Source organism: Mobula birostris, chromosome 13 (assembly GCF_030028105.1).
Source record: "Mobula birostris isolate sMobBir1 chromosome 13, sMobBir1.hap1, whole genome shotgun sequence".
In the NCBI taxonomy this organism is placed as follows: domain Eukaryota; kingdom Metazoa; phylum Chordata; class Chondrichthyes; order Myliobatiformes; family Myliobatidae; genus Mobula; species Mobula birostris.
In genome coordinates this window covers 82,991,430-83,017,685 of record NC_092382.1, presented here as the reverse complement: position 1 = coordinate 83,017,685, position 26,256 = coordinate 82,991,430, and the positions used below count along the sequence as shown (strand labels likewise).

At 44.8% G+C, this 26,256-nt stretch overlaps 1 protein-coding gene across 2 annotated transcripts; it reads right to left on the bottom strand.

Annotated features, from left to right (window-relative positions):
* Window positions 1–25,206, bottom strand: LOC140207060 (uncharacterized). 2 transcript variants are annotated; one of them, XM_072275381.1, is made up of 5 exons: window positions 25,133–25,206; window positions 17,345–17,503; window positions 13,953–14,083; window positions 10,788–11,238; window positions 1–2,535 (listed from the first exon to the last, which is right to left on the bottom strand). In XM_072275381.1, exon 5 carries the CDS (start codon window positions 2,126–2,128, stop codon window positions 1,076–1,078), a length of 1,053 nt encoding a protein of 350 aa, XP_072131482.1. In that variant the 5' UTR covers window positions 2,129–2,535; window positions 10,788–11,238; window positions 13,953–14,083; window positions 17,345–17,503; window positions 25,133–25,206; the 3' UTR covers window positions 1–1,075. The 2 variants fall into 2 exon arrangements, with proteins under 2 accessions (XP_072131482.1, XP_072131483.1); XM_072275382.1 differs by lacking the exons at window positions 10,788–11,238; window positions 13,953–14,083 and having other exon boundaries at window positions 1–2,116; window positions 15,990–17,503.
* Window positions 25,207–26,256: the final 1,050 nt, after the last annotated feature.

The following is a 26,256-nucleotide window of genomic DNA, read 5'->3' as shown; positions in this document are numbered from 1 at the left end:
GGATAAACAATGCTCAGTTATTATCCTCTGCATCTGTGACCTCATTGTCAATTTCACCTTTCCAAGTTTTAACTTTTTAGCAAGACTCAACAACTCAATCCTTCTGGCATCCTCTAATGCTTCAGAGGTTGGCGCTTGCAGAAATCTATCAACATCCATTGCTGCTGATTTTTCACACACAAATAAATCAAAAGGGATTTCCCCAATGAAACTGATAATCAATATGCCCCCAAATTTGTTCATATCCCGGACGCAGGCCCCAATTTTGTTACAAACCGTAATGCTTTAGAAACAAACCAGTAGCAATAGACTACACCTGGAGTCTGGTTTTGATGTTAAAATCACTATCTTTATTAGTATCTACTTATAAGATAGTAACTAAAACAAGATAAACAAAATTGAACAGTGTTACGTGTGTGTGTGTGTGTGTGTGTATATATATATATATATTTAAATATAACTCCCAAACTATTGAGATAGGGTCTTGAGATGGTAAAGTATGAAAGTTCAGTTCATCCATGGAATAGTTGATGAGAGAGAGATATTTGTAATCCAGGGTAAATGTCGAGACAAGGCAATTATGTCAAATTCCATAGGTTCCACGGTGGTAAAACAAGAGAACAGTCGCTGTAGATTTTATCCTTGTCGTTCTAAATCCACGTACGAATTATCACCGAAAGGGACTTGTCACAAGGGGTATCATCTTCAAGTGAATTACCAGACCATACCCAGGCACATAAGACATAAGTGGTCTTCACAAATCCGATCCACTCCAATGGATCAAATGAGGTGATAACCAGACATTCGATGTTCACTGAATCAATAATTAACCCACCCTTGTGGGCATAGGAAAGTTCTAAACAGTGACCCTTGGCCACTAGTTCCCTTCTTTCGATCCTTCCATTTTTTCTCCTTTGTCTCTGTCTGACTCTGAGTGTCTGTGTCCTCGGTTAAAACTAAACAAGCTGCGAGTGATGTAAACAAGCTACAAGTCAGACTGATTCACCTTCTCAATCTCTCTCTCTCTCTCTCTCTCCCCTAAAATGACAGTCCACAGGAAATGAAACCTCGAGATTCATATCAACGCCCGCTCCCCAATGTGAACTGACTGGTGTGCCAGTAGTTGGGATGACTGAGTGAATCCTTTCCCACAGTCTGAGCAGGTGAACGGCCCCTCCCCAGTGTGAACTCGCTGATGACTCTGTAGGGTGGATGATCGAGTGAATCTCTTCCCACAGACTGAGCAGATGAACGGCTTCTCCCCAGTGTGAACTCGCAGGTGACGCTGTAGGGTGGATGATCGAGTGAATCTCTTCCCACATTCTGAGCAGGTAAACGGCTTCTCTCCAGTGTGAACTCGCTGATGACTCTGTAAGTCAGATGATCGACTGAATCTCTTTGCACATTCTGAACAGGTGAAAGGCTTCTCTCCAGTGTGAACTCGTTGGTGACTCAGTAGGTCGGATGATCGAGTGAATCTCTTCCCACATTCTGAGCAGGTGAACGGCCTCTCCCCAGTGTGAAGTCGCTGGTGACTCAGTAGGGTGGATGACTGATTGAATCCCTTCCCACATTCTGAGCAGGTGAACGGCTTCTCCCCAGTGTGAACTCGCTGGTGGGTCAGTACGTGAAATGAATGAGAGAATCTCTTCCCACAGTCTGAGCAGGTAAAGGGCTTCTCCCCAGTGTGAACTCGCTTATGACTCTGTAGGTTGGATGACTGAGTGAATCCCTTTCCACATTCTGAGCAGGTGAACGGCTTCTCCCCAGTGTGAACTCGCTGATGACTCTGTAGGTCGGATGACCGAGTGAATCTCTTCCCACAGACTGAACAGGTAAACGGCCTCTCTCCGGTGTGAACTCGCTGGTGCACCAGTAGGTCAGGTGACCAAGTGAAACCCTTCCCACAGTCTGAACAGTTGAATGGCCACTCCCCGGTGTGAACTGACTGGTGGCTCAGTAGCTGAGATGACAAAGTGAATCCCTTCCCACAGTCTGAGCAGGTGAATGGCCTGTCCCCTGTGTGAACTCGCTGGTGACTCTGTAGGGTGGATGAACGAGTGAATCCCTTCCCACATTCTGAGCAGGTGAATGGCTTCTCCCCAGTGTGGACTCGCTGGTGAGCCATGAGGTCAGATGACCAAGTGAATCCTTCCCACAAATTCACCAGATGACTAGCCTCTGCCCAGTGTGAACTGTCTGGTGTGTCCACAGGTGGGAAGACCGACTGAATCCCTTCTCACCAACAGAACAGGTGAATGGCCTTGACCAGTGTGAACTTACTGATGTACCTTCAGCTGAGATGACTGAGGGAATCCATTCCAACAGTCTGAGCAAGTGAATGGCCTCTCCCCATGTGTAAAATGATGGGCGTGCCAGTCAGTCAGATGATCGAGTAAATCCCTCCCCACAGTCTGAGGAGGAAGGATGATCGAGTGGTTCTCTTGCTCCACTTCTTAAATATCTGGACAGAGACAGCAAAACTGGTGTGTTGTGTTCAAGATTCCCATAGAAAAAATCCTTGTAGTTTTTAACCTGTAAAAAGATTTACAAAATCCATCAATGGGTGAAGGACAACATTTCAGATGAGATTACTTTAGTCACCAAGGTGTGATCTGACATCACACTGTTACAGTGACAGTCAACCCAAGTTGGAAGGAGAAATCATCTTCTAACTGTGCAGAGTGCTGGTATATGGAATTAAATGGTATCTGGTATCTGGAATTAAACTCTCTGTTGCTCTTCCTGTCTCTATACGAATGGGGCATTTCTGCCGTCTCAAATATGTGACTTGGATCAGTTTGACTCTCTCCACTGGTATTATTCCCTGTTCCCACTGAGCTACATAGGTCTCTGGCTCCACAGTAACTGAAACACTCTCACACAAATAGCCTTTGTTGACCTGCAGCTGGGATTTTCTTTTATGTACTGTTAATTTAAAGTGCCACAGTTTAAACACCGTATAAAAATTTGCTGCTGAGATGAATGGTTGGTCTGTTAAAAGGAATTAAAGTGAATATTAGTATTATTTAAGGTTCTTGTCACAGTCATAGAAAAGTACAACACAGAAAGAGACTCTTCAGCCTATCTAGTTTGTGCTGAACTAAACTTTCTACTCCCATATCTCTACCATCCAGGTACCTACTCATACCTCTTAAGTGTCGAGATTGAGCTCACATTCACCATTTGTGCTAACTGCTCATTCCACACCCGAATGACCAACTGTGTGAAGAAGTTTCCCCTCATTTTCCCCTTAACGTTTCACCTTTCACTCTTAACCCATGGCCTCTGGTTGTGGTCCCACCCAATCTCAGTGGTAAAAGCCAGCTTGCATTGACCCTATCTATACCCCTCATAATTTTGGTACTCCTCCATCAAATCTCCCCTCAATCTTCTACGTTCCAACAAATAAAGGCCTGATCTGTTCAATCTTTCCTTATAATCAAATTCTCCAGACGTGGCAACATCCTTGCAAATTTTCTCTGAACTCTTTCAACCTCTAACATCTTTCCTGTAGGTAGGTGACCAAAACTGCACACAACAGTGCAAATTAGGCCTCACCAATTTCTTATACAACGTCAACATAACATCCATCTCCTGTACTCAGTACTTTGGTTTATGAAGGCCAATGTGCCACAATCTTTCTTTCCGTCCCTATCTAACTGGGGCACCACTTTTAGTGAACTATGGACCTGCGTTCCCAGATCCCTTCCTTCTACATCACTCCTCAGAGCCCGACCAGTCACTGTGTAAGACCTTGTTCCTACTAACGTGCAACACTTCACACCTGTCTGCATTAAATTCCATTTTCTGTTTCTCAACGCATTTTTTCCAGTGTGTCCAGATTGCTCTGCAAGCCATGATAGTCTTCCTCACTGTCCACTACACCCCCAGCCTTGGTGTCAGCCACAAATTTGCTGATACAGCTAACCATGTTATCATCCAGATATCTGACATAGATGACAAACAGCAACAGATCCAGCACTGATCCCTGTGGCACACCACTAGTCACAGGTCTCCAGTCAGAGAGGCAACCATCTGCTACCACAGTCTGGCTTCTCCCAAAGACAGTGTCTCATCCAATTTACTATCTCATCTTGAATGCTGAGTGACTGAACCTTCTTGACCAACCCCCCATATGAGACTCTGTCAAGTGCCCTGCTAAAATCCATGTAGACAACATCCACTGCCTTGCCTTCATCCACTTTCCTGATAACTTCCTCGAGAGTCTCTATAAGATTGGTTAGACATGACCTACCATGCACAAAGCAATGCTGTCTATCCTTAATCAGTCCACATCTATCCAAATAATTATATATCCAGTTCCTGCACATACGTTCCAATAACTTTTCCACTACTGATGTCAAGCTCACCAACGTATAATTTCCTAGTTTATATTTGGAGCCTTTCTTGAACAGCGGAATAACATTGGCTCCAAACCTCCAGTACCTCACCTGTCACTGTGAATGATTTAAATACCTGTGCTTGGGCCCCACCAATTTCTGCACTTGTCTTCCACAGGGTCATAGGGAACAACTTGTCAGGCCCTGGTGATTTTTCCATGGTAATCTGCCTTAAGACAGCAAACACCTCCACCTCTGTAATCTGTACAGGGTCCATGAAGTTGATGCTGCTTTGCCTCACTTCTATAGACCCTGTGACCATCTCCTGAGTAAATACAGATGGCAAAAAAATCTCCCCCATCTATTTTGTCTCCTCATATGGATTACCATTCTGATCTTTCAGAGGATTAATTTTCTCCCTTGCAATCTTTTCACTCTGAACATATCTGCAGAATCCCTGAAGATTCTCCTTCACCTTGTCTGCTGGGCAACCTCATGCCTTCTTTTATTTCTTTCGTAAGTGTTCACTTGAATATCCTGTACTTCATAAGTACCCCATTTGTTCCTATTTACCTGTACCTGGTATGCACCTCCTTTTTATTGATCTGGGAGATGAAAGCCAAAGGGGTGATAGAGCTGCATGGTGGAAGGTGGGTTTGTGTTTGTGTGTGGGGGATTAAACTAAAGTTGCTGAAACTTTTCATTCCTGACTTTATCTGAAGTCTGAACAACATCTGTCTCCACAACTCTGCACTATATGTTCTGTTATTCAGGCTCCTCATGTTAGCCATTTCAGCCCTGGGAAAAGCCTCTGACTATCCACATGATCAATGCCCCTCATCATCTTAGACCCCTAAAAAAGGCTTTAAACATAAACAAGGAAATTATACATGATTTGAGGATTTGTTAGAAGTATACAAAATTATGAGGGTATGGATAGGGTTAATGCAATCAGGCTTTTACCACTGAGTTTGGGTGGAACGACAACCAGAGGTCATGGGTAAGTGGGGAAGGTGAAAATTTAAGGGGAATATGTGGAAAACCTCTCAGTGAAATGGTTGAGAGTGTGGAATGAGATGCCAGCACAAGTGATGCATGTGAGCTCGATTCCACCATTGATGAGAAGTTTGAATGGGTATCTGTGTCCTGAGTAAATACAGCTGCAAGAATGCTATGTAAAATCTACCCTATCTATTTTGCCTCCTCGTATATTCATAGTCATGCTTTATTGATCCTGGGGGAAATTGTTTTTTGTTACAGTTGCACCATAAATAATTACTAGTAATAGAACTATAAATAGTTAAATAGTAATATGTAAATTATGCCAGTAAATTATGAAATAAGTCCAGGACCAGCCTATTGGCTCAGAGTGTCTGACCCTCCAAGGGAGGAGTTATAAAGTTTGATGGCCACAGGCAGGAATGACTTCCTATGACGCTCAGTGCTGCATCTCGGTGGAATGAGTCTCTGGCTGAATGTACTCCTGTGCCCACCCAGTACATTATGTAGTGGATGGGAGACATTGACCAAGATGGCATGCAACTTAGGCAGCATCCTGTTTTCAGACACCACCGTGAGAGAGTCCAGTTCCATCCCCACAACATCACTGGCCTTACGAATGAGTTGTTGATTCTGTTGGTGTCTGCTACCCTCAGCCTGCTGCCCCAGCACACAACAGCAAACATGATAGCACTGGCCACCACATGTCCACACTGACCCCCTGGATGGACACAGGGGTCACCAGTACCTTAGCTCTCCTCAGGTCTACCACCAGCTCCTTAGTCTTTTTCACATTATAGATACCATTCACAGTATAGATTACCATTCACTGATCGTCCAGAGTGGGCACGTTTCTGCACTGACCTTCTCCATGTTTCTATGACAGAGAAGCTGGCCAAACTTGATTGGAAGGGGAAACTGGTAGAAACTGACAACAGAGCAGCAATGGCTGGAGTTTCTGGGAGCAATTTGGGAGGTGAGTGATAGATACATCCCAAAGAACTGGAAGCATTGTAAAGTCTGGAGGGCAGAACCATGGCTGAAATGAGAAGCCAAAGCCAATGTAAAAACCAAAGAGAGGGCAAACAAAAGAGCAAAAACTATTGGGAAGCTTTTAGAAACCAACAGAAGATGACTTCAAAAAAAGTCAGCTGAGCTCAGGGCGTGGAATTATAATATTGTAGTCACTAATGAGTCTTGGTAGCACCCAACAGCCTGAGGCATTTAGAGAAACAAAATATCCGGGGCCTCAATATCTCTGGAAAACCAAGGTTCCCTGCACCAGTTACCAAACTTTTATTTTGACAGGCACATACAACCCTCGAAACTTCACTTCTGAAGAACTCCCACTTACCAAGTGCTCCTTTGCCAGAAACATCCTGTCCCAATTCACACTTGTCAGATCCTTTCTGATACCACCAAAATTGACCTTTCCCAAGTTAGAATCTCAACCTGTGGTCGAGACCTCTCTCTTTCCATATTTACTTGGAATCTCATGGTATTATGATCACTAGGTACAAAGTCTTCCCATACACTAATTTCTGTCACTAGCACTGGATCATTTCCTAATAGCTTATTGCACACTTCTACTTTGAGAATTCTACTGGTTGAGAGCACATTTGACAAACTCTGCCCCATCTAGTCCTTTTACAGTATGGGACGCCCAGTCAATATATGGAAAGTTAAAATCACTTACTGTATCAGTCTTTGTTTCTGGCATAGTCTGTGATCTCTCTGTAAATTTGTTCCTCTCAATCCCTCAGACTTTTGGTTTCAACCAAGTCCCAGTAATGGTAACAATATCAGAATTCAATGCACTGAGCTCATCTGGTTTTCCCATGATGTTTCTTGCATTTGATTTACACAGCTCAGTACATTCGAAGCACCATGCTCAACCTTTTGATTGCTGACTTTGTCTGAAGTTTGAACAACATCTGACTGGTGTCAAGAAAACAACCACTTCCTCGATGTCACAGAAACAAAGGCGCTGGTTGTGGATTACAGAAGGAATGGAGACAGGCTAACCCCTATTGACATCAATGGATCTGGAGTTGAGAGGGTAAACAGATTTAAGTTCCTCGGCATAAACATCGTCGAGGATCTCACGTGGTCTGTACATCCCGGCTGTGTGGTGAAAAAGGCACAAGCATGCCAGTTTCACCTCAGAAGGCTGAAGAAGTTTGGAATGTGCCCCCAAATGTAAAGAACTTTCTACAGGGGCAGAATAGAGAGCATCCTGGCTGGCTGCATTACTGCCTGGTATGGGATCTGTACCTCCCTCAATCGCTGGACTCTGCAGAGAGTGGTGCGGACAGCCCAGTGCATTTGTAGATGTGAACTTTCCACTATTCATGACACTTACACTGACAGATGTGTAAAAAAGGGCCTGATGGATCACTGGAGACCTGATTCACCCCCAACTACAAACTATTCCAGCTGCTACCATCCGGGAAATGGTACCACAGCATGAAAGCCAGAACCAACAGGCTCTGGGACAGCTCCTTCCACCAGGTCATCAGACTCATATATTTATGCTGATACAATTGTATTTCTATATTATATTGACCATTCTGATGTACATACTGTTTATTACAAATTACTACAAATTGCACATTTAGATGGAGACGGAACATAAAGATTTCTACTCCACATGTATATGAAGGATGTAAGTAATAAAGTCAATTCACTTCAATGACTCCACTATCTGTTCTGGTATTCAGGCTCCCATCCACCCTGCAACTTCAGTTTAACATCCACTAGCACTAGCAAGCATGACCACTAGGATATTAGTCCCCTTCTAGTTCTGTTCCCCTAACTAACAAATCCCCTTTGACTTTCCTGTGCTAGCTAATTCCCTGCCAACAGTTCCTAACGTGGTCTACCTGTTGTCCTGGGGGATGGCCACAAGAGTACTCTGTGATGGCTATTTAACCTCATTCTCCTTCCTGACTCGCATCCAGTTTCCTGTGTCCTGCACCTTGGGTGTAACTCACCTCTCTTCGTGTCATCCCCTCTGATTTCTGAATGATCCGGAATTCATCCATTTCCAGCTCCAACTCCCTAACGTGCAGGGTTACAGGGAGTCAGGTATGTGAGGGTATCAGGGACACTGGAGGTCTCCCCACCTTCCCACTAATGTCCCCTCTAATTTGTAATGACCAGTGTCTGCAAAAATCTTGTGCTGTACAATTCTTGCCCAGTGACAACATGTGAAAACTGAACTTTATATACAGAGGTATTCATTTCAACAGCAACCAAATCACTGGCGATAAGAACTTTGATCTCATCTGGGTTTGATCGAGTTCATCTGCACTCTCACACAACCTATGTAGCAGGCCTGTAGCGGGTAATGAAGGATTTTCTCACCAGAGGAGGTAGAACAAGGAGCACACAAAAAATGCTGGAGGAAATCAGCAGGCCAGGCAGCATCTATGGAAAAGAGTACTAATGTTGAATTCCTCCAGCGTTTTGTGTCTGTTGCATGGATTTCCAACATCTACAATTTTTCTCTGGTTTGTGATTGGAGGTAGAACAAAGGTGATTTTCTCAACCGGTGATGTAAAAGATTTTGTTCCGTTTCTCCGAGTTCCTAATCCTTGCATTTAGACAGCTGGAGCTCAGCTCTGTCTGAGAGATCCATCGGTTCCCATTCCCTCATCAGCCGGAAGCTCCCCGGGACCCGTGTACGGATCGTGGGGCAGAGAGAGAGGGACGAGAGAGCTGGACTGTCCCGGGATTGTGGGTCACAGCGACTGTCCCTCCCGCAAACCCGCTCTAACCTTCACCGAATAATCAGAGGCCTTTTGTATACTTTGCGCAAGCGTGATATTCGCTAACAGCAACAACCCTGACGCCTGCGCATTTGATCGGTGCTTCGGAGACGGCGACATTTTTATCGCAAGGATTTATGCGTAATCACGATGCCATTAAAAGTTTCTGCAAGCGCTAGTTCGATATCCACAGCTCAGTTTTTTTTTGTGTTGGCGGCTCCCACAAACAATATACATAGAAACATACATAGAAAATAGGTGCAGGAGTAGGCCGTTCGGCCCTTCGAGCCTGCACCACCATTTATTATGATCATGGCTGATCATCCAACTCAGAACCCCGCCCCAGCCTTCCCTCCATACCCCCTGACCCCCATAGCCACAAGGGCCATATCTAACTCCCTCTTAAATATAGTCAATGAACTGGCCTCAACTGTTTCCTGTGGCAGAGAATTCCACAGATTCACCACTCTCTGTGTGAAGAAGTTTTTCCTAATCTCGGTCCTAAAAGGCTTCCCCTCTATCCTCAAACTGTGGCCCCTTGTTCTGGACTCAATATCAACAGGTATTCCATGTATTTAATGCCAAGGTATAATCCTCTTACAAATGCAGATATGAAATACAAAAGTTGCTGGAAATACAGAGACGCCCACACACAAAATGCTGGCAGCAACTAAGCAGAGGAGTACACAGTCTAGGCATGCTGAAGGGACTCGGCCTAAACGTTCTCCATTTATTCCTCTCCACATTTGCTGCCTGATATGTTGATTTCCTCCAGTAATTTGCAGAAATTAACCACCTTTTTTTTCAATCAAACATTTTCAAAATGTTTCTGATCTTTCACTTGTAGCCACATCCTGCTGGTCTAATTTCTCTTTCTCCTCCTCCTTGTAATCTCTATGGGCCATCTCTTCTCGGAGCCCAAAAGCCCTGACTCAGGCTGGTAATTATTTGGTTTCTGACTCTGTTCCATCGAACATTCACTCGCTGGTCTGCTGTCAGACTTTAGAGGTGCATTGCAACAACCCAGCTGTCAGAGGCACAGTCCTTTGAAATGAGTGAGAGTGACACAAAATGTTGAAAAGATCAGGGAAGAAGGAGCTTAAACACCTTAGACCAGAGCCCTGAAGAACATTAAAACCACAGAGTGCTCATCGTCTTATTCAGTCTGGAGAGAAGCATGCAGGAGATTCATGCAGGTGTGTAGGATGATGAGAGGCATTGGTCGTGTGGATAGCCAGAGGCTTTTTCCCAGGGCTGAAACGGCTAACACGAGGGGGCATAGGTTTAAGCTGCTTGGTAGTCGGTACAGAGGAGACGTCAGAGCTAAGTTTTTTGAACAAAGTGAGGTGTGTGTGTGGAATGCACTGCCAGCAACGGTGGTAGAAGCGGATACAATAGGGTCTTTTAAGAGACTCTTAGATAGGTACATGGAGATTAGGAAAATAGAGGCCTATGCGGTAGTGTAATTCTAGGCAGTTTCTAGAGTAAGTTACATGGTCGTCATAACATTGTGGGCCAAAGGGTCTGTAATGTGCTGTAGATTTCTATGATTCTCTGAAATTCAAGGGAAATCTCCTATCCCACGGAGTAGTAACTAGTTGCAACCTGTCATCACAGGGAGAGTGAGAGGGGAACGGCAGGGATAGATTTTCATATAATAATATGGAACAGAAACCTGTTGAATGGTCGCTCCCTGGTGTGAACTCGCTGGTGAGCCATTAGGTCAGATGACTGAGTGAATTCTTCCCCAAAAATTCAGCAAATGACCAGCCACTGCCCAGTGTGAACTGACTGGTGTGTCCACAGGCGAGAAGACCGACTGAATCCGTTCTCACACACAGAAGAGGTGAATGGCCTTGTCCCAGTGTGAACTTGTTGATGTACCTTCAGTTGAAATGACCGACTGAATCCATTCCCACTGTCTGAGCAGATGAACGGGTTCCCCCCAACGTAAAATGACAGGCATGTCAGTCGGTCAGATGATCGAGTGAATCCCTCCCCACATCTGAGCAGGAAGGATGATCAAGTGAATCCCTTGCTCCACTTCTTAAATATCTGGACAGAGACAGAAAAACTGATGTGTTGTGTTCGAGATTCCCATAGACAAATTCCTTGTCATTCTTAACCTGTGAAAAGATTTACAAAATCCATCAATGGGTGAAGGAAAACATTTCAGATGAGATCACTTGAGTTGTCAAGGTGTGATCTGGCATCACACTGTTACAGTGAAGTTCAACTCAAGTTGGAGAGAGAAACCATCTTCTAACTGGGCACAGTGCTGGTATCTGGAATGACCATCAAACTTTCTGATGCTCTTTCTGTCTCAATAAGAATGGGCCATTTCTGTCATCTCCAATCTGTGACCTGGCTCAGTTTGACTCTGTCCATTGGTATTATTCCCTGTTCCCACTGAGCTGCATGGGTTCCCGGCCCCACAGTAACTGAAACATTCTCACGCAAATAGCCGGCAGTGCATCCCACGCACCCACCACTCTCTGTGTAAAAAAACGTACCCCTGACATCCACTCGGTATCTATTTCCAAGCAGCTTACAACTATGCCCCCTCGTGTTAGCCATCTCCGCCCTGGGAAAAAACCTCTGGCTAGCCACACGATCAATGCCCCTCATCATCTTATACACCTGAAAAAGGCTCTAAACATAAACAAGGAAATTATACACTGCTTTGAGGATTTGTTAGAAGTATACAAAATTATGAGAATATAGATAAGGTAAATGCAAGCAGGCTTTTTCCATTGAGGTTGGGTGGGATGCCAACCAGAGGTCATGGGTAAATGGGAAAGGTGAAAATTTAATGGGAACATGTGGAAAAGCTCTTTATTGAAATGGTTGTGAGAGTGTGGAATGAGATGCCAGCACAAGTGGTCAATATGAGCTCAGTTTCACCATTTCGAAGAAGTTTGATAGGTACCTGGATGGTAGGGGTATGGAGGGCGATGGTCCCAGTGGATTAGACAGCTTAAATGTTTTTTCAGCATTGACTAGATGGGCCAAATGGCCTGTTTCCATACTGAAATTCTCCATGTTTCTATGACAGAGAAGCTGGCCAAACTTGTTTGGAAGGGAAAAGGGCCCATGTGTGACGTCAGGCTATTCCCATTGGTGCGAACCGATGTCAATCATTGGTTACACCCAGTCGCGAAGGCGGACCGGCCGAGAGGGCGTTACCCCCGCTGACCCCGTGTCCGATCTCTCCGTCAAAGCGGGATAAACCTGAAAGTAAATGTCCGCTTTCTGATTTATTTCCATTTCCCTCCGAGGGAAGTTGGGGCGTTTGTGAAGCGTCTCCTGCGGCCGGAGTCTGATGTATCGCTGAGAGGTAGGAGGAGACCGCTTGGCCCGTCGGTTTGATGCCGGTTCCCCGGGGAGGGAGAGGATGAAGACGGTGAGAGAGGGGGCGGACAGGATGTTTGTCCCGGTGGGGACAGGAGGGGCTCATCTGTGGAAATGTCTGAGCCCACGGTGGTGGCGATTCACCACATTGGGGGGCAAACACCGGCAGACTGTTGCCCTGCAAGCGGGGACAGGACTGGAGTTGGGAGGGTGGGTGAGGAGAGGACATTTCGGGTAGTGGGGGTAAGATCTCGAAAGATCATTGCTAATGCCTCCACATCCCTTCAGCCACCTCTTTCAGATCTCTGGGGTGTTCACCATCTGGTCCAGGTGATCTATTTACCTTCAGACCATCTCTGTTTCCCAAGAAACTTCTCCCGAGTAACGTAACTTTACACATTCTGACCACTGACATCTGGGACTTTCATATTCCTGCCAGTGTCTTCGACAGATAAGAGTGATGTACAATACTTATTCAGTTCATCTGCCATCACCTTGCACCCCCACCCCATTAATACCTCTCCAGCATCATTTCCCAGTGGTTTGAAATCCACTTCCACCTCTCTTTTACACTGTATGTACCTGAAGAAAAATTTAGTATCCTCTTTGATATTACTGCCTAGCTCACCTATGTATTCCATCTTTTCCCTTATTTATTTTAGTTGCATTCTGTTGGTTTTTAAAAGCTTCCCAATCCTCTAACTTCCTGGTAATTTTTGCTCCATGCTCTCTCTTTGGTTTATATGTTGTCTTTGGTTTCTCTGATCAGCCACGGTTTTGTCACCTCACCTTTAGAATACTGCTTCCTCTTTGTGATTTGTATATCCTGTGCCTTCCGAATTGCTTCCAGAAATTGCAGCTATCTCTGCTCTGTTTTCATCCCTGCCCATGTTCTTTTCAAATCAATTTTGACCAATTCTGCTCTCATGCCTCTGTAATTCTCTTTATTCCACATCGGACTTTAGCTTCTTCCTTCTCTAATGTCAGGGTGAATTTGATCATATTAAGATCACTGCCCCTAAGGGTTCTTTGAACTTAAGTGACCGAATCAATTCCGCTTCATTACAACACACAATCCAGAATAGCTGATCCCCAAGTGGGCTCAACCACCAGCTGCTCTAAAAAAGCATCTTGTAGACATTCTAGGAATTCCTCCTCTTGAGACCAACACCGTCCTAATTTTCCTAATCACCTGCATGACAATCCCCCATGACTATTGTAACGTTGCCCTTTTGTCACGCACTTTCTATCTCCCATTGTAATTTGTGGACCACATACTCACTACTGCTTGGGGGTCTCTATACAATTCCCATCAGGGATTTTTTTTGTACATTTGCTATTCCTTAATTCTACCCACAGATTCTGCACCTTCCAACTTTATGCCACCTCTTTCTAATGATCTTGTTTAATATTTTAGTAAAAAAGCCACACAACCCCAGTACCAGCTTGTTCTTTCAAGAAATGTATAAGTATCTGGAAACAAGAGGACCTGCAGATGCGAGAAATCTGGAGAACTACACACAAATTGCTGGACGAGCTCAGCATGTCAGGCAGCATCTATGGATGGGAATCACCATTTCAGGCCAAGACCCTTCATCGGGACTCTTGACACCCACGTATCTGGAATATCAACAAGCAAAGAAAATAGAAAGTAGTGTGAAATTGTGAAAACCTTTGACAAAATTTAGTTCAAGGCTTAAAAAAACCTGCCAAACAGAGCTCAGTTGTTAACAAATACAACAAAGGCAATAAACACTTCCATCAAAACCGACATTGACTTTTTTTAATAAAAATATCTTGCTGCCACTTCAATCAGTAAAATTTACAAAGATAAGTAAGAACTTTAGAAAAGACTATTTACGCTCAAACCCACTTAGATTAACACTACCTTGGACGGGAGCTAGAGGAGTAACACACATGAAAAAGAAATCACACAACAGTATAAAATTTCTAAGTATATATTTTCATCAGAAATGAACAGGATTCAGCACTCCAGGTGTGTCTATGCCATCGTGATAAGAAATACAGACCAGAAAACTTCAATGAGAGGACAACTCAGAAAAATGAATCATCACTATGGAAGAAAACATTAACCAGTGGAACGAGTATGACCCTCCTTGGGAGACATCCCAATGATCTGAGCAGACCAGATGGTGACAAGGAAGCATCGAGCACCTGACTGAGAGTTGGAGACCTCTTCCCAGAAACAGAGGGGTTCCTTGCAGAAATACAGGATAAGGTGGTTAACAAAAGGGAAAAAAAATCAAAAGTACATGAAATACAAACAAACAAGGCAGTAAATGCAGAAAATGCCAAGACAAACCAGACACAATCCAACACGTCTCAGGATCCTGCAGCAGTTTAACTCAATCTGATTAATTACAAAGGTACAATCAAGTGGCAAATATCATTCACCAAAATCTTGCTTTAAAATACAAACTCATCAATGCCCTCCATCACTTCATTAAGGCACCATAAATTCAAGCCTGATCCAGTTTTAGAGTCAAATCTTACAAATTATATGATAATCAATACATTATTTCAGATAGGACAATCCATAATAACCATTCAAATATAATATTACAGGATAAACAAGCAGGAATGGCTCCCACACTAGATATAACCATTCTCAACACGTTTTCCTCGACCAGTGGAGCACCTCACCACAGATATTGTTTGTGTCATCAGTCAGAAAACAGAAAAATTTTCTCTGTCAATCAGCTTCCAAATGTTGCTACTCTTGACATTTGTTGCCACGTCCTGCTGCTGATTCCCTTCTCCTCATCATACTTTCTTACCCCGACTATCGTCCACAGACCCAAACTCTGCCCTGTGCAGACCTGCCTCTGGTTCCTGACCCTGCTCCCTTGAACATCCAACTGATGGTTTCCCATTCTGCTTTCAGTCTTTAGAGGCCAGGGGTGTTTCCTAACAACCCTTTAGAAGCAGAGAAAATGACCCGTAATGTGGAAGTGAGTCATGATTAAGGAGGTTAACTACCAATGTCATTCTTCCTCAGTCCAGAGATTAGAGGGGCGAAGAACATCTCAGACAGAACTGCAGTCAGCTCGACTTCTTCAGTCTGCAGAGAATTCAAGAGAAACCTCTTCACCCACAGAGTGGTGACTGATTGGAACCCATCAGCACAGGGAGAGCGAGAGGGGAACAACAGGGGAGGATTGAAAAGGACTGTCGTGGAACAGAATCACTGGTCAGGTCGAGCCAGCCTGAGTCGACTCTCTACTGTACACTAGGTGTGTCATAAATTCACCGGAGACAGAGTTTAAAATAGAACTGATTTATATGTCACAAATCCAGAATATTAAACTCCAGTCCCATTAAAGGTGAATATGCAGCAGAAGAAACTCCTCCCATGCCCAGTGACCAGGGTGCAGAACTGGGTGTGGTGAGCAGCAGCAATAATTGCAGAGTTCAGCACTGACAGTCACTCTCAAAATTGCATTCAGCAACGTTGATGGACAAATATCCAGCATGAAGCTTATTGAAATTTTCTCCCAGTGTGAACCCGGTAGTGTGTCACAAGGTTAGATGACTGAGTGAATCCCTTCCCACACTGAGAGCAGGTGAACGGCTTCTCCCCAGTGTGAACTCTCTGGTGACTCTGTAGGTGGGTTGACTGCGTGAATCCCTTCCCACATTCTGAGCAGGTGAACGGCCTCTCCCCAGTGTGAACTCGCTGGTGTCTCTGTAGGGTGGATGACTGAGTGAATCCTTTCCTACAGACTGAGCAGGTGAACGGCTTCTCCCCAGTGTGAACTCTCTGGTGACTCTGTAGGTCGGATGACTGGGCGAATGTCTTCCCACAGACTGAGCAGGTGAACGGCCTCTCCCCGGTGTGAACCGACTGGTGTCTCCATAGATCAGGTAATAAAGTGAATCCTTTCCCACAGTCTGGGCAGGTGATTGGCTTCTCCCCAGTGTGAAATCGCTGGTGCCTAAGAGCATCACATGATCGACTGAATCCCTTCCCACAGTCTGAGCAGGTGAACGGTCTCTCCCCTGTGTGAACTCGCTGGTGTGCCAGCAGATCAGATGAACGAGTGAATCCCTTCCCACAGTCTGAGCAGGTGAACGGCTTCTCCCCAGTGTGAACTCGCTGGTGTGCCAGCAGTCCCGATGACTGAGTGAATCCCTTCCCACAGTCTGAGCAGGTGAACGGCCTCTTTCCAGTATGAACTCGCTGGTGACTCTGTAGGTGATGTAATAAAGTGAATCCCTTCCCACAGTCTGAGCAGGTGAACAGCTTCTCCCCAGTGTGAAATCGCTGGTGTCTATGAAGGTCGGATGATCCATGGAATCCCTTCCCACAGTCCGAGCAGGTGAACGGTCTCTCACCAGTGTGTACTCGCTGGTGTACCAATAGTCCGGATGACTGAGTGAATCCCTTCCCACAGTCCGAGCAGGTGAACGGTCTCTCCCCAGTGTGAACTCGCTGGTGTGCCAATAGTCCGGATGACTGAATGAATCCCTTTCCACAGTCCGAGCAGGTGAACGGTCTCTCCCCAGTGTGAACACGCTGGTGTACCAATAGTCCGGATGACTGAGTGAATCCCTTTCCACAGTCTGAGCAGGTAAACGGCCTCTCTCCAGTGTGAACTCGCTGATGACTCTGTAGGGTGGATGACTTAGTGAATCCCTTTCCACAGTCTGAGCAGGTGAACGGCCGCTCCCCGGTGTGAACTCGCTCGTGTGCCATTTGGTCAGATGACCGAGTGAATCCTTCCCCACAAATTCAGCAGATGACCTGCCTTTGCCCAGTTAGAACTGACTGGTATGTCCACAGGTTGGAAGACCGACTGAATCCCTTCTCACGCACATAACAGGCAAATGGCCTTGCCCAGTGTGAACTTACTGATGTACCTTCAGTTGAGATGAACGAGTGAATCCATTCCCACAGTCTGAGCAGGTAGGATGACTGAGTGAATCCCTTGCTCCACTTCTTAAATATCTGGCCAAAGACAGCAAAACTGGCGTGCTGTGTTCGAGATTCCCAGAGACAAATTTCTTGTCATTTTTAACCTGTAAAAAGATTTACAAAATCCATCAATGGCTGAAGGACAACATTTCAGATGAGATCACTTCAGTCGCTAAGACGTGAACTGACATCACATTGTTACAGTGAGGTTCAACCAAAGTTGGAGAGAGAAATCTTCTTCTAACTGGGCACAGTGCTGGTATCTGAAATGACCATCAAACTCTCTGATGTTCTTCCTGTCTCGATAGGAATGGGGCATTTCTGCCATCTCCAATCTGTCACCTGTTTCAGCTTGACTCTCTCCCTTGGTATTATTCCCTGTTCACACTGAGCTGCATGGGTTCCTGGCCCCACAGTAACTGAAACACTCTCACACAAATAGCCTTTGTTGACGTGCAGCTGGGATTTTCTTGTATGTACTGTTAATTTAAAGTGCCACAGTTTTAGCAAATATTTTAGTAAATATCTCCTACTCAGATGTATGGTTAGTCTGCACAGCTGTTAAAAGGAATTATAGAGTGAATGTTAGTATTATTTAAGGTTCTTGTCAGAGTCATAGAAAAGTACAACACAGAAGCAGACCCTTTGGCCCATCTAGTTGCTGTCGAGCTATTTAAACTTTCTACTCCCATACCCCTACCATCCAGGTACCTATACAAACCCCTAACATGTTGCAATCGAACTCGCATACACCATTTGTGCTGGCTGCTCACTCCACACCCAGATGACCGTCTGTGTTAAGAAGTTTCCCCTCATTTTCCCCTTAGCATTTCACCTTTCATCCTTAACCCATGGCCTCTGGTTATAGTCCCACCCAATCTCAGTGGTAAAATCCAGCTTGCATTTACCCTATCTATACCCCTCTTAATTGTGGTATACCTCCATCAAATCGCTCCTCAATCTTCTATGTTCCAAGGAATAAAGTCCTGACCTGTTCACTCTTTCCTTATAACCCAAGTCCTTCAGATGTGGCAACATCCTTCTGAATTTTCTCTGAACTCTTTCAACCTCTTTTACATCTTCCCTGTAGGTTGGTGACCAAAACTGCACACAATACTCCAAATTAGGCTGCAACATTGTCTTGTACAATGTCAACATAACATCCATCTCCTGTTCTCAGTACTTTGGTTTATGAAGGCCAATGTGTCAAAATCTTTCTTTCCATCCCTATTCAACTCTGACACCACTTTCAGTGAATTATAGACCTGTATTCCCAGATCCGTTGCTTCTACAGCACTCCTCACCGCCCGACCACTCACTGTGTAATTCTAGGTCCTACCAAAGTGCAACACCTCGCACTTGTCTCATTAAATTCCATTTCCCATTTCTCAAACCATTTTCCCAGCTGGTCCAGATCCCACTGCAAGCCACGATAGTCTTCCTTGCTGTCCACTACACCACCAATCTTGGTGTCAGCCACAAATTTGCTGATCCAGTTAACCACACTATCATCCAGATTACTGATATAAATGACAAACAACAACAGATCCAACACTGATCCCTGTGGCACACCACTAGTCACAGGCCTCCGGTCAGAGAGGCAACCATCTGCTACCACAGTCTGGCTTCTCCCAAAGACAGTGTCTCATCCAATTTACTATCTGATCTTGAATGCTGAGTGACTGAACCTTCTTGACCAAACGCCCATATGAGACTTTGTCAAGTGCTTTGAGTTCATCCACTTTCCTGATAACTTCCTCGTGAGACTCGATAAGATTGGCTAGACATGACCAACCATGCACAGAGCCATGCTGTCTATCCTTAATCAGTCCACATCCATCCAAATACTTATATATCTGGTTCCTGCACATACGTTCCAATAACTTTCCCACTGCAGGTGTTAAGCTCACCAACGTACAATTTCTGAGTTTATTTTTAAGAGCCTTTCTTGAACAGCGGAATAACATTGGCTGTCCTCCAATCCTCCAGTCCCTCACCTGTCACTGAGGATGATTTAAGTATCCGTGCTTGGGCCCTGACAATTTCTGCACTTGTCTTCCGCAGGGTCCCAGGGAACAACTTGTCAGGCCCTGGTGATTTATCCACGCTTATTTTCCTTAAGACAGCAAACACCTCCACCTCTGTAATCTGTACAGGGTCCATGAAGTTGATGCTGCTTTGCCTCACTTCTGTAGACTCTGTGTCCATCTCCTGTGTAAGTATGGATGCAAAAAAATATCTCCCCCATCTATTTTGTCTCCTCATATGGATTATCATTCTGATCTTCCAGAGGATTAATATTTTCCCTGCAACCTTTTTGCTCTTAACATGTCTGCAGAATCCCTGAGGAGTCTCCTAAACCTTGTCTGCTGGGGCAACCATGCCTTCTTTTATTTCTTTCATAAGTGTTCACTTGAATTTCCTGTACTTCATAGGAAGGAAGGAAGGAACATCGACTCAGGCCATGAGAGGCCCGCGTCGGGCATTTTCATGCCTTACAAGGTGCAGGTTGGAAGTCTGTGTGGGGCGCCACTCCTCGCACAGACACTAGAGCAATGTGTGGCTAAGTGCCTTGCTCAAAGACACAAACACGCTGCCACAGCTGAGGCTCAAACTTCATAAGTACCCCATTTGTTCCTATTTTCCTGTACCTGGTATGCACCTCCTTTTTATTGATCTGGGAGATGAAAGCCAAAGGGGTGATAGAGCTGCATGTCGAGAGGTGGGGGGGGACATTTAAACTAAAGTTGTAGGGTGAATGGGAGCCTGAATAACAGAACAGATAGTAGAGAGGTTGTGGAGACAGATGTTGTTCTGTCCTCAAACAAAGTCAGGAATGAAAACGTTGAGCATGGTGCAGTGAATATGCTGAGCCCTGTATATTTCAATACAAGCAGCAGCGTAGGAAAGGCGGATGTGTTCAGGGCATGGATCAACACCTGGAATTATGACACTAGGACCTGGCAACTGTGGACTGGGACAGGCTGCTTTGTGGCAAAGGTGTGCTTGGTAAATGGGAGGCCTTCAAAGTGAAGTTTTGGAAGTACAAAGCAGGTATGTGCTTGTCAGAATAAAAGGTAAAGATAGAAACTGTATTTCAAGAGATATTGAGACCCTGGTGGAGCACAAAACGGAGTTGCATAACAGGGATAGGCAGGCAGGTTCTCCTGGAGTATAAGAAATGCAAGAGAACAAATAAGAAATAAATCAGAATGGCTAAAAGAAGGCATGAGATTGCCCTCACAGAAAAAATGAAGGATAATCCTAAGGGATTCTGGAGATACATTAAGATCAAAAGTATTGCAAGGGACAAAGTTGGTTCTCTGAAAGACCAGAATGGTAATCCATGTTTGGAACCAAAGCAGATGGGGAAGATCATCTCTATTTACTCAGGAGATGGGCACAGAGTCTATGGAAGTGTGGGAAAGTGGCATTAACATCGTGGACCCTGTACAGATTAAAGAAGAGAGGATGTTCGCTATCCTGAGGCAGATTAGGGTGGATAAATCTCCAGGGCATGACAAGGTGCTCCCTCGGACTCTACCGGAGGTAAGTGCAGAAATTGTCGGGGCCCCTAGCAGAGATAATTAAATCATCCTTGGTGACAGGGGGAGGAACCAGAGGATTGGAGAACAGCCAATGTTGTTTCGCTGTTTAACATAGAACATAGAAATCTGCAACATATTACAGAGCCCTCAGGCCACAAAGTTGTGCCGACCATGTAACCCACTCTAGAAACTGCCTAGAATTTCCCTAACGCATAGCCCTCTGTTTTCCTAAGCTCCATGTACCTATCGAAGAGTCTCTTAAAAGACCCTATTGTATCCGTCTCTACCACCATTGCTGGCAGTGCATTCCACTTACCCGCCACTCTCTGTGTGGAAAAACTTACCTCTGACATCCCCTTGATACACATTTTCAAGCACCTTAAAACTGTGCCCCCTCGTGTTAGCCATTTCAGCCCTGGGAAAAAGTCTCTGGCTATCCACACGATCAATGCCTCTCATCATCTTATACACGTAAAAACGGCTCTGAACATAAACAAGGAAATTATACATTGCTTTGAGGATTTGTTCAAGGTATACACAATTATGAGGGTAAGTGCAAACAGGCTTTTTCCACTGAGGTTGGGTGGGACTATAACCAGAGGTCATGGGTAAGTGGTGAAGGTGAAAATTTAAGGGGAATATGTGGGAAAACTCTTCACTGAAATGGTTGTGACAGTGTGGAATGAGATGCCAGCACAAGTGGTTCATGCCAGCTGAATTTCACCATTTAAAAGAAGCTGGGATAGGTATCTTGATGGTAGGGGTATGGAGGGCGATGGTCCTGGTGCAGGTGGTTGCATTTGACATCTTAAATATTATCATCATTGTCTAGAGGGGACAAACGGCCTGTTTCTGCACAGAATTTCTCCATGCTTCTATGACAGAGAAGCTGGCCAAACTTGACTGGAAGGGGAAACTGGTAGGAATAACGATGGAGCAGCAATGGCTGGAGTTTCTGGGAGCAATTCGGGAGCTGAGTGATAGATACATCCCAAAGAAGTAGAAGCATTGGAAAGGCAGGAGGACACAACCGTGGCTGAAATGAGAAGACAAAGCCAACGTCAACATAAAGGCCAAAGAGAGGGCAAATAATACAACAAAAGCTATTGGAAAGTTTTTAAAACCAACAGAAGACAACTAAAAAGAAAATCAGATATGCTCAGGACATTGATTTATGATTTGCAGTCATTAATGAGTCTTGGTAGCACCCAACAGTCCGAGGCATTTAGAGGAACAAGATCTCCGGGTCCTTAATATCTCTTGAACACCAAGGATCCCTGCACCAGTTACCTTTCAACTTTCAATTTGGCATGCTCATATAAACTCTACACATTCAATATTCCACTTCTGAAGGCCTCCCACTTACCAAGTACACCTTTGATAGAAAACAGCCTTTCCCAAAACACACTTGTCAGATCCTTTCTGATGCCATCAAAATTGACCTTTCCCCAATTTAGAATCTCAACCTGTGGTTCAGACCTCTCTTTTTCCATATTTACTTGGAATCTCATGGTATTATGATCACCGGATACAAAGTGTTCCCATACACTAATTTCTGTCACTAGCCCTGGATCATTTCCGAATAGCTTTTTGCACAGTTCTACATTGGGAATTCTACGTATTGATGAAGGACACATTTGACAAACTCTACCTCAGCTAGTCCTTTTTCAGTATGGGAGGCCCAGTCAATATTTGGAAAGTTAAAAATCACTTACGATATCAACATATGTTTCTTGGCATAGTCTGCAATCTCTCTACAAATTTGTTCCTCTAAATCCCTCAGACTGTTGGATGCAACCAAGTCCCAGTAATGGCTACAATATCATGATTCCATGACCTGTACTCATCTGACTTTCCTACGATGCTTCTTGCATTGTGAAAAACACAGCTCTGCACATTCATCATACCATGCTCAACCTTTTGATTGCTGACTTTGTCTGAACAACATCTGTCTGGGTGTCAAGAAAGCAACCTCTCCCTCAATGTCACAAAAACAAAGGAACTGGTTGTGGACTACAGAAGGAATGGAGACATCAATGGATCTGGAGTTGAGAGAGGAAGCAGCTTTAAGTTCCTCGGCATGAACATCACCGAGGATCTCATCTGGTCTGTGCACACCGGCTGTGTGGTATGTGGCTGTCTACCTCTTCCACATCAGAAGCTTGAAGAAGTTTGGGATGGGGTCCCAAATCCTAAGAACTTTCTACAGGGACACAATTGAGAGCATCCTGACTGGCTGCATCACTGCCTGGTATGGGAACTGTACTTCCCTCAATCGCAGGACTCTGCAGAGAGTGGTGCAGACAGCCCAGAGCATCTGTAGATGCGAACTTTCCACTATTTAGGACATTTACAAAGACAGGTGCGTATAAAGGCCCGAAGGATCATTGGGGATCCGATTTACCCAACCACAAACTGTTCCAGCTGCTACCCTCCAGGAAGTGGTACTGCAGCATAAAAGCCAGGCCCAACAGGCTCCTGGACAGCTACTTCCACCAGGCCATCAGACTGATTAATTCATACTGATGAAATTGTATTACTATGTTATAATGACTGTACTATTTATTATAGATTACTAGAAATTACACATTGCACATTTAGATGGAGAATTAATGTAAATATTTCTACTCTTCATGTATATTAAGGATATAAGTCATTTCAATTCACCCTTTCCACCCATCTGTTCTGCCATTCTGGCTCCAATCCCGCCTGCAACTTTAATTTAACCACCAACCCCTGCCACACACTAGCACTAGCTAGCAAGCCTCACCACTAGGATATTAGACCTCTGCTAGTTTTAATTCCCTAACTAACAAAGCCCCTATCAGCCCTTTGAAATTCCTCTGCTAGGTAATCCCCCCTAACAGTTCCGAAAGTGGTCCACCTGTTGTTGTGCGGGATAGCAACAAGAGTACTCTGCAATGGCTATTTAACCTCATTCCCCTTCCTGACTCTCACCCAGTTTCCTGTGTCTTGCACCTTGGGTGTAACTCACCTCTCCTCATGTCATATCCATCACGGCCTCCAACTCCCAAATGATCTGGAATTCATCCATTTCCAGCTCAAACTCCCTAACGTGCAGGGTTACAAGCTGCAGCTGGACGCACACCTAGCAGGTGAGCGTGTCAAGGACACTTGAAGTCTCCCCACCTTCCCACCAATGTCCCATCTAATTTGTAATGAGCGGTGTGCCAAAAAATCTTGTGCTGTGCAATTTTTACCCAGTGACAACAATATGTGCACACTGAACTTTAAATAGAGGTACTCATTTTAACAGCTAGTAAATCACTGTCAATAAGAACTTTGTTATCCTCTGGGTTTGATCAAGTTCATCTGCACTCTCACACAACCTACATAGCAGGCCTGTACAGGGTGAGGAAGAATTTTCTCACTCCAGCTTTTGCACACCATCCATATCTGATTTGCTTGCTAAATGACACTTTTAAAAGTCAGATTTCCAAATATCACTCCACTTCCTCCCACTTGCAAATTCTCCAGCAACTTTTGCATCACCACAATACACACAGTTTCTGTATTGTACATAAATATTTCCCCTGAACCCTCCTCCCAGGTGACTGTCGGTGCTGAGCTTATTGATGGCAATGCCAATGAATATGAAGGGAAAGGCAGTAGTCTGTCCGGCACATTTGTGATGTGAAAGCTACTTGTTGCCCAGGACAAAAGTGTTTGATATAATTATGTACCCAGAGAGAGTGGGTCAAACCGTGTTCTCACGAGTAGAAAAGTCCAGAACAAGAGCAGGTAGAAGAAGCAACGCACACAAAATGCTGGAGGAACTCAGCAGGCCAGGCAGCATCTAAGGAAGAGTACTAATGCTGAATTCCCCCAGCAATTCGTGTGTGTTGCTTGGATTTCCAGCATCTGCAGATTTTCTCTCGTTTGTGATAGGAGGTAGAACAAAGGTGATTTAAGAGATCTGTTCCCTTTCCCCGAGTTCCCAATCCTTGCATTTAGACAGCTGGAGCTCAGCTCTGTCTGAGAGATCCATCGGTTCCCATTCCCTCACCAGCCGGAAGCTCCCCGGGGCCCGTGTACGGGTCGTGGGGCTGAGAGAGAGAGGGAAGAGAACAGGACTGTCCCGGGATTACGGGTCACGGTATCCGGAGCTCACAATAATTATCCCGAATTCGGTGTTGAAAACCCCACCAGTAAACCGTCTCCTACCTGGAGCCGATTTTCCGAGGCCTTTACTGCACTGCGCGCATGCGCGATATTCGGGAACAAACATCAACCCTGACGCCTGCGCATTTGATCGGTGCTTCCGCGACGGCGAAAATTGTTATGCCGAGCTTTCTGGGTAATCACGGTGCCATTAAATGTTCCGGCAAGCTTCGGTTCCATGTCCAGACCTCAGTTTTTTTTTGTGTAGAATACCCAGTAGCTGTTTTAACACAGAAAGCGGATCCCATAAACGATTTGCTCAATATCAACAGGTATTCCGTGTATCTAATGCCAAAGTACAATCCTCTTACAAATGTAACAGATTCTGCAGTTGCTGGAAATACAAAGACCCACACACACACAATGCTGGAGGAACTCTGCAGTTCAGGCAGCAAATAAGCAGAAGAGTTCACAGGCTAAGCATATTGAAGGGAGCTCGGCCTAAACGTTGTGTATTTATTCCTCTCCACATTTGCTGTTGATTTTCACCAGTAATTTGCAGAAATTAACCATCTTTTTTTTTCATTCAACCAATTTCCAGATGTTTCTGATCTTTAATTTGTAGCCATATCCTGCTGGTCTGATTTCTCCTCCTCCTCGTAAACTCTAGACCCCATCACTCTCTGGAGCCCCAAAGCACTGAATCATACTGCCAACTCTTTCTGACTCCGCTCTATCGAAAATTCATTCGCTAGTCTGCTGTCAGGCTTGAGAGGCGCATTGCAACAATCCAGCTGCCTGAAGCACAGTCCTTTGAAATTAGTGAAAATGACACAAAACGTTAGAAAGAGCGGGGAAGGAGTTTAACCAACTTCGTCCAGAGCCTTGAAGAACGTCAAAACCACAGCGAGCTCATCGTCTTATTCAGCCTGGAGACAATCATGCAGGAGATTCATGCAGGTGTATAGGATGATGAGAGGCATTGGTCGTGTGGATCGCCAGAGGCTTTTTCCAGGACTGAAACGGCTAACACGGGGGGTGGGGGGCATATATTTAAGCTGCTTGAAAGTAGGCACAGAGGAGATGTCAGAGCTAAGTTTTTTTTTTAAATAAGGAGTAGTGTGTGTGTGGAATGCACTGCCATCGACGGTGGTAGAGGCGGATACAACAGGGTTTTTTAAGAGACT